Genomic DNA, 17040 nt, shown 5'->3' on the forward strand with positions numbered 1-17040 from the left:
GGACAATATTGGAATATCGGATTTCGGCAAAAAGCCATTATCAGACATCCCTACACACAAGTATAAAACTACTTTTTTAAAGTAATAATTTCTTACTTCAAGCATGAAAAAAAAAATCATGATGCCGAGCGCATATCATTATGTCAAGATAATGGCACTAGCATTTGCTTAATTTAAGAATATCTTTCAACATATCGAGCAAAAAGGTCTCTTGTTTTTTTCTACCAAGAACATTGCACTTGTTATTAGTGAGAATATACTTATTTTAAGGTATTTTTGTTTTCATTGACGTTAGCTATTTTTACTTGTTTTGGAAAGTCTTGACAAGCCAAATTTTTTTGTTCTATTGGCAGATAATTTTGCTTAGTTCAAATAATTAACTAAGAGTCTTCCCTCAATAACCTCAGAATCATTGCTTATTAGTAATCCTAACCCTAACCCTAACCCTTATATGTTCCCCTAGTGTCAAAATAACTCTAAATCAAAAAGTTAAAGTTAAAGTACCAGTGATAGTCACACACACACTAGGTGTGGCGAAATTATTATCTGCATTTGACCCATCACCCTTGATCACCCCCTGGGACGTGAGGGGAGCAGTGGGCAGCAGCAGTGTTTGGTGATTTAACCCCCAAGTCTTTCTTACTTAGAATTTGTTCCCCATACTAAAGTGTTACCAACAATTTAAACCAGGCATGTAAACCAGCAATTACAAATAATTCACTTTGTCAATAAAAATGAACAATAAATAGTTAGACAGTTCACCAATAGCTCTTTAAATTAACTTTAATTCAAATTTGTTGGGAAATTGTGCTGCTCTTCCAGCTCAGTGGCCTTGTGGTTAGAGTGTCCGCCCTGAGACTGGGAGGTTGTGAGTTCAAACCCCGGCCGAGTCATACCAAAGACTTCAAAAAATGGGACCAATTGCCTCCCTGCTTGGCACTCTGCATCATGGGTTGGAATTGAGGGTTAAATCACCAAATGATTCCTGAGCGCGGCGCACGCTGCTGCTCACTGCTCCCCTCACCTCCCAGGTGGTGAACATGGGGATAGGTCAAATGCAGAGGACAAATTTCACCACACCCAGTGTGTGCGTGGCAATCATTGGAACTTTAACCTTAACTTGAACTTTTCCGCACAGAAGAATAATAGGTAGCCCTGTTGACCAAGTCCTTGAAGAACTTGTAAACAAGCATGTTACATTTTGACAGCAGGTCCTTTCATTTGTTTTTTTATTCAACTGTGAGTTCGGAGTAAAACTTGTTAAATATTGAAGAACTACAAACACTGTTACGGTAATGAGTTCACGAGGAGGAAATGAGGAGAGGACAAAATGTCAAAGCACAATTTCTCCCACTACCGCAGTTTCACGCTGCTGCATTGGTGTGTAGGTGCATATTAACCATGTTTCACTCTGTTAATCCGCAACACTCCCTTGAGGAATTTTGCATCAGTTGAAGATCATTCATCTAATTCCGGGTGCGCTTATTAGTAGGTCTATAAACCATTTGATCCCTCAACATGCTGTTTTAATTTCATTCCATTCCACCACAGCATCTGCGATGATTTCAAGGATTTTTGGGAGGCAAATATAATGCCATGTGGCTAAAGTGAGTGTCATATCAAGAGCAGAGAAAGCATGACTGCTAGAAGGCTTTGTGAGCGCAACCCTGACATGATTTAGAAGAGCTTAATTATAATAATCTGCTACACGGAGCAAGTGTTTGGTAGCTCCGAGGAAAACTCCGAGACAGTGACAACAGGCCAGCACGAGATTGCTCTGTTAGGAGGCCAACATCTGACATGTATTAGGGGGGGGACGGGCTGGTTTTCAGCCGTATAGCCTCGAGACTTAATAAAAAAGAAATGATGTCAGCTTTTCAAATATATTACACAATGTATTTTCATTTGTAGACGACATCAAAACACTAAATCCACGCGGGGAACAAGGCCGCTAACGGTCTTATTCCATTATGTTTTAATAATGTAATACATCCCACCATCGGTCTGCTGGTCAGACATCATCCGTTGATTATTGTTAATTACTGATGCTATTTGTTTTAGCAAATGCATGACAGCATGGAGGAAAATGAGAAGGGACCCTGACAGCAGAACGGCACTCTTTCAGTATATCACTCTTGTGTGGAGCAAAAGCCAGATGGAAGAAAACAAACGTAATATAACTGCAACATTTATTGATAGCTTTATAGCCCTGTGAACTAGTTTACACTAAAATATTGGAATTACAGTCAGAATGATTTATAAATCCATTGTGCTAACTGCGGCTGTTAACTCCCTACCTCCTATAAATATGATCACACTCCCTCACGCACTATTGCTGGCATTCTCCTTACTCTCACAAACAGATGCAACCTTATAGCTCCTTGTCTAAATCTTAATGAAAATAGTAGATTTTTATGCTAAGAGAGCAGCTGCATTCATTTTCCATTTTTTTAATAAACAGATCACTTACTGGTTTTATCCAATCAATTACTATATATATATATATATATATATATATATATATATATATATATATATATATATATATATATATATATATATATATAACATTATAAAATTAATTTTATAGCTGTTGGAGTTAAGGGGAGGCATAAAACAAATTATTGCAATATACATTGTATTGCGACTGGATTACATATCGTGAGTGCGTTGGTTGGGATCTTAGAAGATCAGGCCGCTACTGTATTGTGAAAGTTTGGGTCAAAGTCATACTTGCCAACCCTCCCGGATTTTCCGGGAGACTCCCGAATTTCAGCGCCTCTCCCGAAAACCTCCCGGGACAAATTTTCTCCCGAAAATCTCCCGAAATTCAGGCGGACCTGAGTGACGTGTCGACAGCCTGTTTTCACGTCCGCTTTCCCACAATAAAACAGCGTGCCTGCCCAATGACAATATAACTGTAGAATGATGGTGGGCGAGTTCTTGGTTTCTTATGTGGGTTTATTGTTAGGCAGTTTCACTAACGTCCTCCCAGCGCGGCAACAACACACAACAACAGCAGTCACGTTTTCGTCTACCGTAAAGCAGTTCGTCTGCCGTAAACAACAATGTTGTGACACTCTTAAACAGGGCAATACTGCCATCTACTGTACATGCATATGTGACAATAACATCTACGGCTTTTAAAGAGTGCACAGCTGCGCACACAACAAGGAGACAAATCAGAATGCATCATCAGAGAGGGTGTTCAGCATGGTTAGAAAAATAGTGACAGAGAATAGAACAAGGATGGACAATTCAACCCTTAACTCAACAATGAGTAGATGAGTGTTATGTGTGTGTATATGTGTAAATAAATGAACACTGAAATTCAAGTATTTCTCTTATTTATATATATATATATATATATATATATATATATATATATATATATATATATATGTATATATATATAATAAAATAAATATATATATATATATATATATATATATAGCTAGAATTCACTGAAAGTCAAGTATTTCTTATATATATATATATATATATATATATATATATATATATATATATATATATATATATATATATATATATATATATATATATATATGAAATGAAGTATTTCTTATATATATATATATATATATATATATATATATATATATATATATATATATATATATATATATGAAATACTTGACTTGGTGAATTCTAGCTGTAAATATACTCCTTCCCTCTTAACCACGCCCCCGCCCCAACCACGCCCCCCCCCACCTTCCGAAATCGGAGGTCTCAAGGTTGGCAAGTATGGTCAAAGTAAAACATTTATTTGAGTTTCAGCACCCTGCAAATGTGATGCTAAAAAGCATCAAACACCCTTGCAATGTATTGTCCGTCATTTTCCTACAGATCACTTCCAACTGACCACTGCCTTCATTATTTGAGAAGCGATCAGTGCCAACTATCATTGGCTTCACGCCGCGGGGACCTCTGGCACTAAATAGCGAGTTAATTATAATGGCTCCGCTATATTACAGGTCATGTTGATGCACTCCTAAAGACAACAATGTAATTCAGGTATTCAGGAAATTGCTGGCACAGAGGTCACCAAAAGGCATAATTGGACAAGTCAGTCAATAATGGAGCCGCCTTTGAGGCTGCTAATGAAGCGCGAGAGACATGGCGGTGCACGCCGGTTACTTGGGCAACGGAGACATGGCTTCACACTCACTTGCATTCAGATGCATCTTTTGCCTCCAGAGGCATAGCACTACAGCTGAGCACTATGAATAAAGTGGCAACAGTCCAATTCACAGATAGGAAATCTTTTCTCAACGTCACAGAGGGGAAAACAACTTTACCCTATTAACTTATTGTGTCTGTTTTTCTCCCGTTTGTTTCTCCAGCTGGAACAACGTACATATTCGGGCGAGACGGTGGACTGATCACATACACATGGCCGCCAAATGACCGGCCCAGCACGAGGGCAGATCGTCTCGCCATTGGCTTCAGCACCCATCTGAAGGATGCTGTCCTTGTAAGAGTGGATAGCTCCTCTGGTCTTGGAGACTTCTTGAAACTGCACATCGTAAGTAGGAAAACTTGTTAACAACTAGGGATGTCCGATAATGTTTTTTTGCCGATATTCCGATATTGTCCAACTCTTTAATTACCGATACCGATGTCAACCGATATATGCAGTTGTGGAATTAACACATTATTATGGCTAATTTGGACAACCAGGTATGGTGAAGATAAGGTACCGTATTTTTCGGACTATAAGTCGTAGTATAAGTGCGACTTATACTACGGTGCGACTTATACTCCGAAAAATACGGTACTATAAAAAAAATAAAAAATAAATAAGATAAATAAAATAAAAACATTTTCTTGAATAAAAGAGAAAGTAAAACAATATAAAAACAGTGACATAAAAACTAGTAATTAATGAAAATTAGTAAAAGTAACTGTTAAAGGTTAGTACTATTAGTGGACCAGCAGCACGCACAATCATGTGTGCTTACGGACTGTATACCTTGCAAACTGTATTGATATATATTGATATATAATGTAGGAACCAGAATATTAATAACAGAAAGAAGTGTGTATCTTGTGTTGTTTATGTTGATTTAATAATAAAAAAATAAAATAAAAATAAAAAACAATACTGATAATAAAAAAAAACGATACTGATAATTTCCGATATTACATTTTAACGCATTTATGGGCCGATATTATCGGACATCTCTATTAACAACCTAAATAACCAACACGAAACTGGCAGAATGGGTTGTGTTTGTCATTGATCGTATGGTGGTTTTCATGGATGGCATTATTAGAGCCACTCTGGGTTCACACACCGTAACTGCAGGTGTGAATGTCGAAGTATGCCTTGTGAGTTTGTGGTAGACTCCAGCTATATTTGAAGTAGGGGTTGTATGTTATACCTGTATTGTATAGTACCGCGATATTAATGAATCATATTCGGTACTATACCGCCTCTAAAAACCGGTATCAAAATATTGTTGTCGAGACAACACTACTCCCTTTTGTACAGAAGTCTGAGGTATTTTGTAAGTTATACCCAATGTTCCATCTAAGGTGCACGCTTGTGCAAGTGTGCACTGCTTCCACATCTGACACGCACTGTAAATCTTAAGTTAAAACTCAGCTTGAACTGTAAAAAATAAACACATATATTAACTATGTACCACTTTGCATTACAACTTAATGAGTTTAATACAACCAGCGGTAACAACTGATGACAGGACAAGGACGACAATGCAGTTTACAACACATGTTTACTTATGCAGCCAATCGAATCCATAGCCATATATTTTCTATCGACGTACGTACGTGCTGTACATGTTGACTTGTTTTGTGGGTTTGTATGTTGTGTCGGATGTATAAAGCAAATTTTTCATCAGCTGCAGAATACCAGGGAGATTACTCTTGTTATCCGCGAGCTCTGTGATCACTTGGATGGTCGTTTTCCAGAGGATGAATTGAACGAGTGGTCTGCATTTGACATTAAAGCACTGAGCTCAGACATTAATTTTGAGTATGGATCCATGTACAATACATATCGGAAAATAATTATGAGGTTATTCTCCACCACCCACATATGAATGCCATTAACAGTGAATTCAAGTACAGCACGAAACAAAAACTTCTAAACAATCAGCACATTTTCAGATATGGTGGCTGCAGCACTCTGATGTGATGAGCTAAAGAAAAGAAAATCTCACAACTTGTGGATTTTTGTGCAACAGTTCAAGCATCAAGTACAGTTTGTGAAAGAGTTTAATGAATTGTATGTATCGCAGCAACCTGCAAAAACTGTTTAAAAGTGACACATTTGGACTAGCTGAATAAAATCAAAGCAAAAAGCAGACAAAGTCATCAACCTGGAGAAGTGAAAAAAACGGGCAAAAAAAAAAGGTGACATTTATTTTACTGGTCAGTTTAGTGCTATTGACATTCATTAGAGATGTTAATTTATAGATATTAATAATTGAATGCTGTTACTAGATGATGACGAGAAATGCAAATAAAAAACTGTATTATTTGATTGATTGATTGAGACTTTTATTAGTAGGTTGCACAGTGAAGTGCATATTCCGTACAATTGACCACTAAATGGTAACACCCGAATACGTTTTTCAACTTGTTTAAGTCGGGGTCCACTTAAATTGATTCATGATACAGATGTATACTATCAGATATATACTATCATCATTATACAGTCATCACACAAGATAATCACATTGAATTATTTACATTATTTACAATCCGGGGTGGGTGGGGGGTGGGGGTGGGGGGGGGGGGGTTGTTAGGTTTGGTTGTTATCATCAGTCTTCAACAATTGAGAACAGAGAAATGGATATTGGAACAGTGTAGGTCTGACTTGGTAGGATATGGACAGCAAGTAGTGGGCAGAGAGAGAGAGAGAGAGATCAGAAGGCATAAGAAAAAGTATCTGCATTTGATTGTTTACATTTGATTATTAACAATCTGGGGATGGTGTTAGTTTAGGGTTGTAGCTGCCTGGAGGTGAACTTTTATTGCGGTTTTAAAGGAGGATAGAGATGCACTTTCTTTTATACCTGTTATATATTTGGTATGAATTAATATGTTAATGAACTAAGAATTCATCTTCAAGGCACCCCTTTAGGTCCTCTCTTTCTTGGCAGTTACATTTTTTTTTTTCGTACTGTGATTTATGTAACTAAGGTGTTGTTTGTTTACACGTACAACATTCTTCGACGCTGCCACAGTAAGACGTGTTTTATGCCACTCCTTTGTCTCATTTTGTCCACCAAACCTTGTATGTTGTGTGTGAAGGCACCAAGGTGAGCTTTGCTGTTGTTATTGACTTGTCGGAGTACAAATCAGGCATATTTGGCCAATGCGTGATTGCAAGCTAAGCTAATATATATGTATGTATATATATATATATATATATATATATATATATATATATATATATATATATATATATATATATATATATATATATTAGTGCCACGCCACGCTTCATAGCAACTGACGCTGTGGTCAAACTTGAAACTGAAAACACCACTGCCGTCAGGCGGCTAAAGTGGATAGTGAAGTGAAGATTTATATAGCGCTTTTTCTCTCAAGACTCAAAGCGCTTCACATAGGGAAACCCATTATCTACATTAAAAACCAGTGTGGGTGGCACTGGGAGCAGGTGGGTAAAGTGTCTTGCACAAGGACACAACGGAAGTGGCTAGGGTGGCGGTAGCTGGAATTGAACCTAGGAACCCTCAAATTACTGGCAGGGCTACTCTACCAACTGAGCCACGCCACTCCCCAATTTGTCACGTTTCATGTGTCAGATAAACCGTGATGAATGGGGCCAAATGAATCCCCTTCCTACTGTAAAACCATCTTAATTGGCATCGAAGAAAGGGTTCAATAGGTTTAATTTCCACTGTGCACTCTGGTGATGAGGGCATGCACGGGCAAAGGGGACGTCTTGGTGTGTTAAACGGGTAGGAGAGCTCCTGCAGCTTACAGCAGATTCCTGTGTTACGCCGTGTTGCAGCGCCCCATTGACAGGGAGAAACCGTTGATAAGGCGTGTTCTACAGGCAGGGGCAGTGGGTTGTGAGAATCCCGTCTCCTCTCGCATCAGCAGTCACCACGGATGCCTACCCCTAATTATTTATTTATTAACACACAATATTTTGGAGGCTTTGCATTTCATTAGAGAAAATGAGGAGTCAATTGAGATTTCATGATGCTCAACGGAGGCGCAACCAGACTGAATGTCATGTTCATGTATTTTATTAATCGACTTGTTTATACACTCGGGTGTTTTACATATAAAATAGCTCCGCAACTAAGTGTTCAGTAAATACGAAGCATTATAATGCATTCTCTCTGATTGCCATTGTCAGGGCTGATTCCCAAGGGCGCCCCCTTTTTTTCCTCGTGTTACTTCAACTTCTCTTGCAGAGGAGGAGAATATATTCAGCTGTAGAGTATGAGATGGGATTAGTCCATATTTTGGTTTGCACACCCTCTCACACACCTAATCTCTGACTTCCATTTCACGATGACAGGAGACCCATTGGACCTTGAAGGACACACAATCTCAGCTCACACTTTTTTCTAAGAAGAAACATTCCGTGTAATATGCGAGGACGATGATTTAAATGCACCTCAACGGAATTGTGATCGCTCCCCCGTCTCTCCCTCTCAGTTGCTGATAAAGACAATGACAATGAAGTCAGTGAACCATCAAACGTACAATGATCGCTCTCCTCAGGCTCATCACTGTAGCTCATATGGCGTGGCAAAGGACTCCGTTTCTAATCCTGTTTCAGTCTTTTTGGCCTGCCGCTGTATGAAAACTCTCTTCAGTGTCTACAGCCCAAAGATGTACTGTTTTCATAAGCACATCTGAGACGGTAATAAACCACTTTGTCCGTGCACGATAAATAAAACCTCGCAATCCAAATGCTTAAATGATAAATCTCCACAGTGACATTATGCATTCAATGTGGACTGGATGCTAACTATAATCACGACGTCCATCATTACTTGTTTGGTGAATGCAATTAAGATAATTTCCCAAGATGCGTATCTGATTTAATTGAAAAATATCTTGTTGATATCCTCACATCTATTAAATGGAGACTACATCGTAAAAATGACTGGAGTTAGACTGCATGATTTATGTGCCGTAATTTAGATGTTTTTTTTCCCCTCTGTGTAGCCCACTTAGGATATAGGTCACGCCCAGAAGTGGGTAGTAACGCGCTACATTTACTCCGTTACATCTACTTGAGTAACTTTTGGGATAAATTGTACTTCTAAGAGTAGTTTTAATGCAACATACTTTTACTTTTACTTAAGTATATTTATAGAGAAGGAACGCTACTTTTACTCTGCTACTTTTATCTACATTCAGCTCGCTACTCGCTACTAATTTTTATCGATCTGTTAATGCACGCTTTGTTTGTTTTGGTCTGTCAGACAGACCTTCAAAGTGCCTGCCTTACTGGTGACGTTTCACTTTGTTCCACCAATCAGATGCAGTCACTGGTGACGTTGGACCAATCAAACAGAGCCAGGTGGTCACATGACCTGACTTAAACAAGTTGAAAAACGTATTCGGGTGTTACCATTTAGTGGTCAATTGTACGGAATATGTACTGTACTGTGCAATCTACTAATAAAAGTTCCAATCAATCAATCAAAAGTGTGAAGGAAAAAAGATACTTTTTTTATTTCAACCGGACATCCCGTCAAAAGCCTAAAGACTGACTGCACATGAGGACGTTCCTGTCTTCACAATAAAAGTGCCGCTCCATCGCGCCTGCACTTTCAAAACAAGAGTCTCCGAAAGCCAGCGCAAACAAGCTAGCAAGCTAAGGAGTTTGACGCCAATATATTTCTTGTAAAGTGTATAAAAACGAATATGGAAGGTAATACACCAACGTATATTCTTGTCTTCATGAAAGAAAGGAATCTATATGTTAAACATGCATGTATATTCATTAAAACATCTTTAACATGTAAACAAAAACAGCTAAATAAATACATATAAATTATATACTGTATATATATATATATATATATATATATATATATATATATATATATATATATATATATATGTGTGTGTGTGTGTATGTTACTCAGTACTTGAGTAGTTTTTTCACAACATACTTTTTACTTTTACTCAAGTAAATATTTGGGTGACTACTCCTTACTTTTACTTAAAGTAAAGTAAAGTTAAAGTACCAATGATTGTCACACACACACTAGGTGTGGCGAAATTATTCTCTGCATTTGACCCATCACCCTTGATCACCCCCTGGGAGGTGAGGGGAGCAGTGGGCAGCAGCGGTGGCCGCGCCCGGGAATCATTTTTGGTGATTTAACCCCCAATTCCAACCCTTGATACTGAGTGCCAAGCAGGGAGGTAATGGGTCCCATTTTTATAGTCTTTGGTATGACTCGGCCGGGGTTTGAACCCACAACCTACCGATCTCAGGGCGGACACTCTAAGCACGAGGCCACTGAGCAGTAAAAAATATTTAGGCACATCGTTTGTCTTTACATATTCTTCTGTCTTGATTTTGTGAGTAATACATCTCTAAAGTAACAGTACTCTTACTTGAGTACAATTTCTGGCTACTCTACCCACCTCTGGTCACGCCATCGTAAAAAGAAAATAGTTATTCTCAGATAAAAAACTAGGTCTCTTTTAAATGTTCCTAAAAGATAGATATGAATCAGTACTCTGCCAATGAGATTGTTGGGTAAAGTGTATTTTTGTGGTAAATCTAAACTATCTTGAAGAACAGACTATTGAATATGGTTGGAATGTGGAAGTTAAAGTTAGAGTCCCAACGATTGTCACACACACACACACACACACTAGGTGTGGTGAAATATGTCCTCTGCTTTTGACCCATCCCTATATTCACCCCCGGGAAGGTGAGGGGAGCAGTGTGGAGCAGTGTGCGCCGCGCTCGGGAATGATTTGGTGATTTAACCCCCATTTCCAACCCTTGATGCTGAGTAATGGGAGGTAACAGGTCCCATTTTTATAGAGTTTGGTATGACTCGGTCGGAGTTCGAACTCGCAACCTACCGATACCAGGGCGGACACTCTAACCACAAGGCCACTGAGCATGTTGTAAGCTGTAAATGTGTTGTAAACTCAGTTATATTGGATATGAGTCACTTGCAAATACAGAAGTTTCCGTTAGAAATCTGTTCCAAAAAAAGTCATTTAAAAACCGAATCGTATGAAAACTGAAACAAATTTTCCCCGAAGAAATAATCGATTCCACCCAAAAATATAACTCACAAACGACAGTTTACGCCAATACAACTCAAACCACTGCACAACACACTCGATCCCACAGCCCCAAGTACCGTTCACCTCCCTTTAAGTTCATACAGCACATATATTTCCCCAAAGTCCTCAAAGTTACGTACGTGACATGCACATAGCGGCACGCACGTACGGGCAAGCGATCAAATGTTTGGAAGCCGCAGCTGCATGCGTACTCACGGTACCGCGTCTGCGTATCCAACTCAAAGTCCTTCTGGTAAGAGTCTATGTTGTCCCAGTTCTCCACAAGCCAATGGTAAAGCTTGACTGTCATCTTTCGGGAATGTAAACAATGAAACACCGGCTGTGTTATCCGGCACAACAGTCAGGGGGTGCATTCTACGGCGGGGGTGCGTTATCCGGCACAACACCTGCCGCAAGACACCGCTTCCCACCTACAGTTTTCTTCTTTGCTGTCTCCATTGTTCATTGAACAAATTGCAAAAGATTCACCAACACAGATGTCCAGAATACTGTGGAATTTTGCGATGAAAACAGACGACTTAATAGCTGGCCACCATGCTGTCCCAAAATGTCCTCTACAATCCGTGACGTCACGCGCAGCCGTCATCATAGCGAGAGGTTTTCAGCAGGATATTTCGCGCAAAATTTAAAATTGCACTGTATTGGCATGTGTTGCAATGTTAAGATTTCATCATTCATTCATCAGACTGCGTCGTCGGTAGTAGTGGGTTTCAGTAGGCCTTTAAAAAAACACAAAGGCGATAAAGGCTGGAAATACATTTTTAAAAGTCCACAACTAAAAAGCGAAGCAGCACTGCTTGGAAAAATGTAACAAACAAACGTGTCGCAAAGCCAGAAAAGCAACAGACTAGAAACAGAACAAAACAGAAACAAGGGAGTAAAAATATGCCTAATAATACATACATAAATCAGGACAAGACGGTCAGACAATCTAAGCAACGATCCACGCCAACAAAAGGCAGAACACTGCTTACTGTAAGAAGGCCTAACTGCATGATCGGTCTCAGGTGTCACTCCTAGCTCGGCCCCCTCATCAAGCCCAGTAAGGTCCACAAAACAGGTAAAAAACAGAGCGACCAAAATGACAGGAAAAAAACTACAAACTTAAAAAAAAAAAAAAAAAAGTTTAAATTTTTTGTCCTGTGATGGTTACCTACTCAGGTAAATCATATTGATATAAACTCACCCACTGAGGTGAGTTTTTCCTTGCCCTTATGTGGGCTCTGTACCGAGGATGTCGTTGTGGCTTGTGCAGCCCTTTGAGACACTTGTGATTTAGGGCTATATAAATACACATTGATTGATTGATTGATTGTTGATGTAGATGCCCATATCGGTTGTACAAATTTACTTTACAAAAGAGAAGTGTGGGATACTTCTCTTGTTGCATTATTTGTACCGGTATTTGACTTTATTAAATGTATTTATATTATAATTTGGTGCAGCCGGGCCAGAGCAGGAGGGGATAGAAAGAGAAAAAAAGGAAGACAGAGGGGGAAATTGCAGTGACAAGAGGGGGATAAGACAGAGAGACAAAAACAACAACAGCAAACACAACAACAATAACAACAACAACAGAACAACATCAGCAAATAGGATATGTACAAACATGATTGTAAAAGTGATAGCAAAGAAGTGGTAAGTGAAAAAAATAATAATACAGAAATGATAATGAACATTATTACACTACAAATGGAGCAGTACAAATACCAATAGAAATAGCACTATTGATAATGAATAATAACAATAATTGCCTCTATTATCAACAATACAATTGTTCAAATGCAACAATATATATATATATATATATATATATATATATATATATATATATATATATATAAAAAAAAAATATATATATATATATATATATATATGTATATATATATATATATATATATATATATATATATATATATATATATATGTAATGATAACTTAAAATACAAAATAAAGTAGATAAATGGAGGGGAAGAAAGAGAGGCCAACTATATGAACCTTGTAGATTGTTATAGTAACAATAGGTTAAGCTTTGTCAGTGTGCCACGTCAGTGTACCCAAAAAACTACAAACATTAAATATCTTAACATGACAGTTTGTCACTTTTTGATGACATGTGGGTCAGATGCAGTGACGTGCGGTGAGGTTCATGGCTGGTGAGGCACTGACTTCATCACAGTCAGATTTACAAACATATGAACCCTAAAGAGTATCTTATTCACCATTTGATTGGCAGCAGTTAACGGGTTATGTTTAAAAGCTCATACCAGAATTCTTCCCTGCTTGGCACTCAGCATCAAGGGTTGGAATTGGGGGTTAAATCACCAAAAATTATTCCCGGGCGCGGCGCCGCTGCTGCCCACTGCTCCCCTCACCTCCCTGGGGGTGAACAAGGGATGGGTCAAATGCAGAGGACACATTTCATTACACCTAGTCTGTGTGTGTGTGACAATCATTGGTACTTTAACTTAACTTTAACTTTACACATACAAACTGTAGCACGCAAAAAAGCACATTTAATTAAAAAAAGGTTATTATGGTCTTACCTTTACTTATAAGTGAGGGAACAGTGGTGTTCGTGTTGGAGGAGTTGTGAATGAAATATGAAATCCGTGCTGCAGTCTGCAGGTGTACCTAATGTTGTGTCCCTGCAGTCGTTCACGGCTCCTCCGGCGCGAGCATTGTTGTTTTTGCACTTTTTGGCTTCTTGTTAAGTGACTTTTTTTTGGGTGGATTCGGTCTTTCACGTGGAGGGTTTGGGTTTGGGCTTTGGTTGGTGTGGCGCTCCCGTCGGGGGGTGCATTCTCCGGCAGGGGTGCATCAACTGGCACCAGGAGGCGGGATTACTGCGAGCCTCACCCAGTGCGTCTTCGCAGCAGTTTTATGATTGCTCAGCACAAGAAATACGTTACACACATACAGTTGTTGACAAAATACACTGTACATTATATACCTCAGCTAACTAAACTATGGAAATGTATAATATAATTCATATAGCAATACGGTCTCACTGCACAGCAGGCCAGCAGTTAGCCGAGTCATTGCGCAATCCATGGTGAGGCTCAACTCAGTGACGTGCCTCAACTGGCTGCTGACTCACCGCAAGTCTCTTCTCAGTATTTGAACGGCAAATGTGAAAATTCAGCGATTTTGAATACAAATAATCTAAAACTGGTGAAGTTAAATAGAAAATAACTTTATAGTATAATCACTAAATACATATAACAATTTAATTTTTTTTTTTTCTTTTTACATTTTTTTTCTTTCCATGATGGCAGGTGAGGGCCCGCCTCACCTGCCTCCAGTGACCGCACGTCACTGGTCAGATGACTGCAGCACTCAGACTGCCATTGCCTGGGGTTTATGTCCACATATTGAAAGAGGATTGTGTCAGATTTGAAACATTTGTGTTTGCAGTTTTCACATAGACATGAAAAAATCCGATACAGTTTACACATGGCCAAAAAAATGAGAATTGACCTTCAGTGTGACTTTCTTCTTGTATTCAATATATTCATCAAGTGTTGACACCTGCAACTTTATTTGCTGCTAGATCTGCAAAATAGCACACGTGTTTGATCATACTAAATACATTTTTGATTTATGTTTTCAAATTTTTACTGGAAATTTTCACCCAATAACCAAATCATACTAAACCTGGGGCGTATGAAAACCGAGGCAAAAGAATAAACTTCCTAAATAATTCAAATTCTGTAAAGAATTTGTCCTAAAAGTTAAAATCCCACTATACATTATGGACCTGCTCTACTAAGATCCAAAGTAAACAAGCGTAAACGTGGTACGGATCGCACTATTTAAATTAGGTAGAGAGCTTGGATGACATTTAATTTTTAACATGCCAATAATGTTCACTGTAATTTCAAGACAGGCGTCTACAGGGAAGCACATTTTACTTTTACTTTCAAGGTATTGCATTCGTCATTCATTTTTCCAGCTCTAACTAGAACAGACGTCGACAACAGGAAACCCATCTGTCTATTTTAAGCAAGTCATTGAGTGCACGAAATGGCGGCATCTCAGTTGTTTTCATATTTTGTTGTCAATGAACGGCAACAACGAGCATTACAGAAGCCTCGCCTCTTTTCTCAGGCAAAAGCCCCTCGGGGTCGCGGAGCTTGTTTTGTGCTGGCTCTCAAACCTCCGTGTGTGGGGCCGGGGACTCTTCCAAGTATCGTCTTCTATCACTTACTTCTAATTGCCTACAAGCCTTTAAAAAACAAGCATGAAGGCACTCAGGCTAAGACAATATACTCTGAAGTTAATGTATTCCATAGATGAGAGAGGATGGTGGAGAAATAATGACTTCGCTGCTGGAGCATTGCTCCCCTTGGTTCTCTTTAGCTGTCTACCAGAAAGAGGGTTTTTCTTCCACTGGTGGATCACAATTTTACTGTAATTTCAACTCTTGCTCCCTGTCCCATTAATCAAGAAAAGTAGCTCGAGGCATCGCACAACCATGACAAATGTGGAGAAGCACAATATGTGGGATGGGGAATGTTCCGTCGTCTGTGCATCTTAGTTTGTGGTTCTGCATATGCACGGCGGCATGGATGGCCACAGCAGATTTTCTCAGGTGAGATTGTTACCTGGGAGATGAGCTGCAGGCCTCTCGGGACAGGCTTTGTCACGCTAACCTCCATGCACCTTTCAAACCACACTTGCACAGGGAATGGATCATATTCTTACTTTCTAGTCCTGTTAACGCCTCATACCCAGTAATTACCTCCCATGCTCACTGCAGACCTTCATGCGATAGCCACTGGATTTATGGTATACACTGCCTCTGTGCTATTTGTTTACTCTGAGCACATCCCTCCGCTATTCTTCTTCCACAGCACTTGCAATCACTATTCCCCTCTAAATCATTTTAATGTGTTCGTTATTCCACAGTTGCCGCCTCACAGTTTGCGAAACCTCAGCCATTGCTATGGTAACAGTGGCAGTACACATTGGGACATGAGAGCGGCCCTCATTATAAATAAAGTCAACATAAACATAAATATCTTTGTGATTACTGCATCTGCATTCATCCATTTTGTGACCAAAATTGTCTTTGTGAAAACAGACTGCTGGAAACGTTAAGTGTGCTTATACTCAGAGACTCGCTGTATTTGGTCAAGTTCATTGCTTCACTTCCTAAGTGCAGCTCGTTTGGTCATATATAAACAGAGTAAGTAAAAGAGGTGGCATTGTGATTTGAAAATAAATGTAGCTTTGTTCCGTTACGGTGGGAGAGCAATCCTTCCTTGGTCCAATTTTGGGTTGACACAATACCTAATAAATAGCTGTCAACAACGTTCCCTCTAAGGTGCGCGCCTGCGCAATTGCGCACCGCTCACGCGTCCTTTGCGCACAGCAAATTAATGCCGCGCAGGAAATCAAAAATCCCATCTGAACTTTAAACAAAATAAACACATTACAATTTATTCTGTAAGATTTTGCAATGCAACTTTGTGAGTGACAGGTGACAACAAGAGTGGCCCCCAATGAATAAAACAATCTTTGTCAACACAGTTCAATTATCGTCTGTCGAGACACTTTACGGACAGGAATTCCATCAATCACTTTATTGAGCAAAACTGTTTGTAACCACACCAAAAACATGAGTAAAAAAACTTTTATCTATAAAAACTGGTTATTGTCTGCCATACAAACCAGGCTTAAACCAACTTTGTCATCCGTCGTTTCAACAGAAGC

At 39.1% G+C, this 17040-nt stretch overlaps 1 protein-coding gene across 23 annotated transcripts in view; it reads left to right on the top strand.

The window, feature by feature from the left end:
• Positions 1 to 17040, top strand: part of LOC133605783 (neurexin-1a-like) — a 670433-nt gene that overhangs the window by 453260 nt on the left and 200133 nt on the right. For all 23 annotated transcript variants that reach the window (XM_061959083.1, XM_061959095.1, XM_061959164.1 and 20 more), the window contains one exon: positions 4365 to 4546. In XM_061959083.1, coding sequence (XP_061815067.1) covers positions 4365 to 4546 — 182 coding nt within the window. The remainder of the gene's footprint in view (positions 1 to 4364; positions 4547 to 17040) is intronic.

The sequence above is a fragment of the Nerophis lumbriciformis genome, linkage group LG02 (assembly GCF_033978685.3).
Source record: "Nerophis lumbriciformis linkage group LG02, RoL_Nlum_v2.1, whole genome shotgun sequence".
Taxonomy (NCBI): Eukaryota; Metazoa; Chordata; class Actinopteri; order Syngnathiformes; family Syngnathidae; genus Nerophis; species Nerophis lumbriciformis.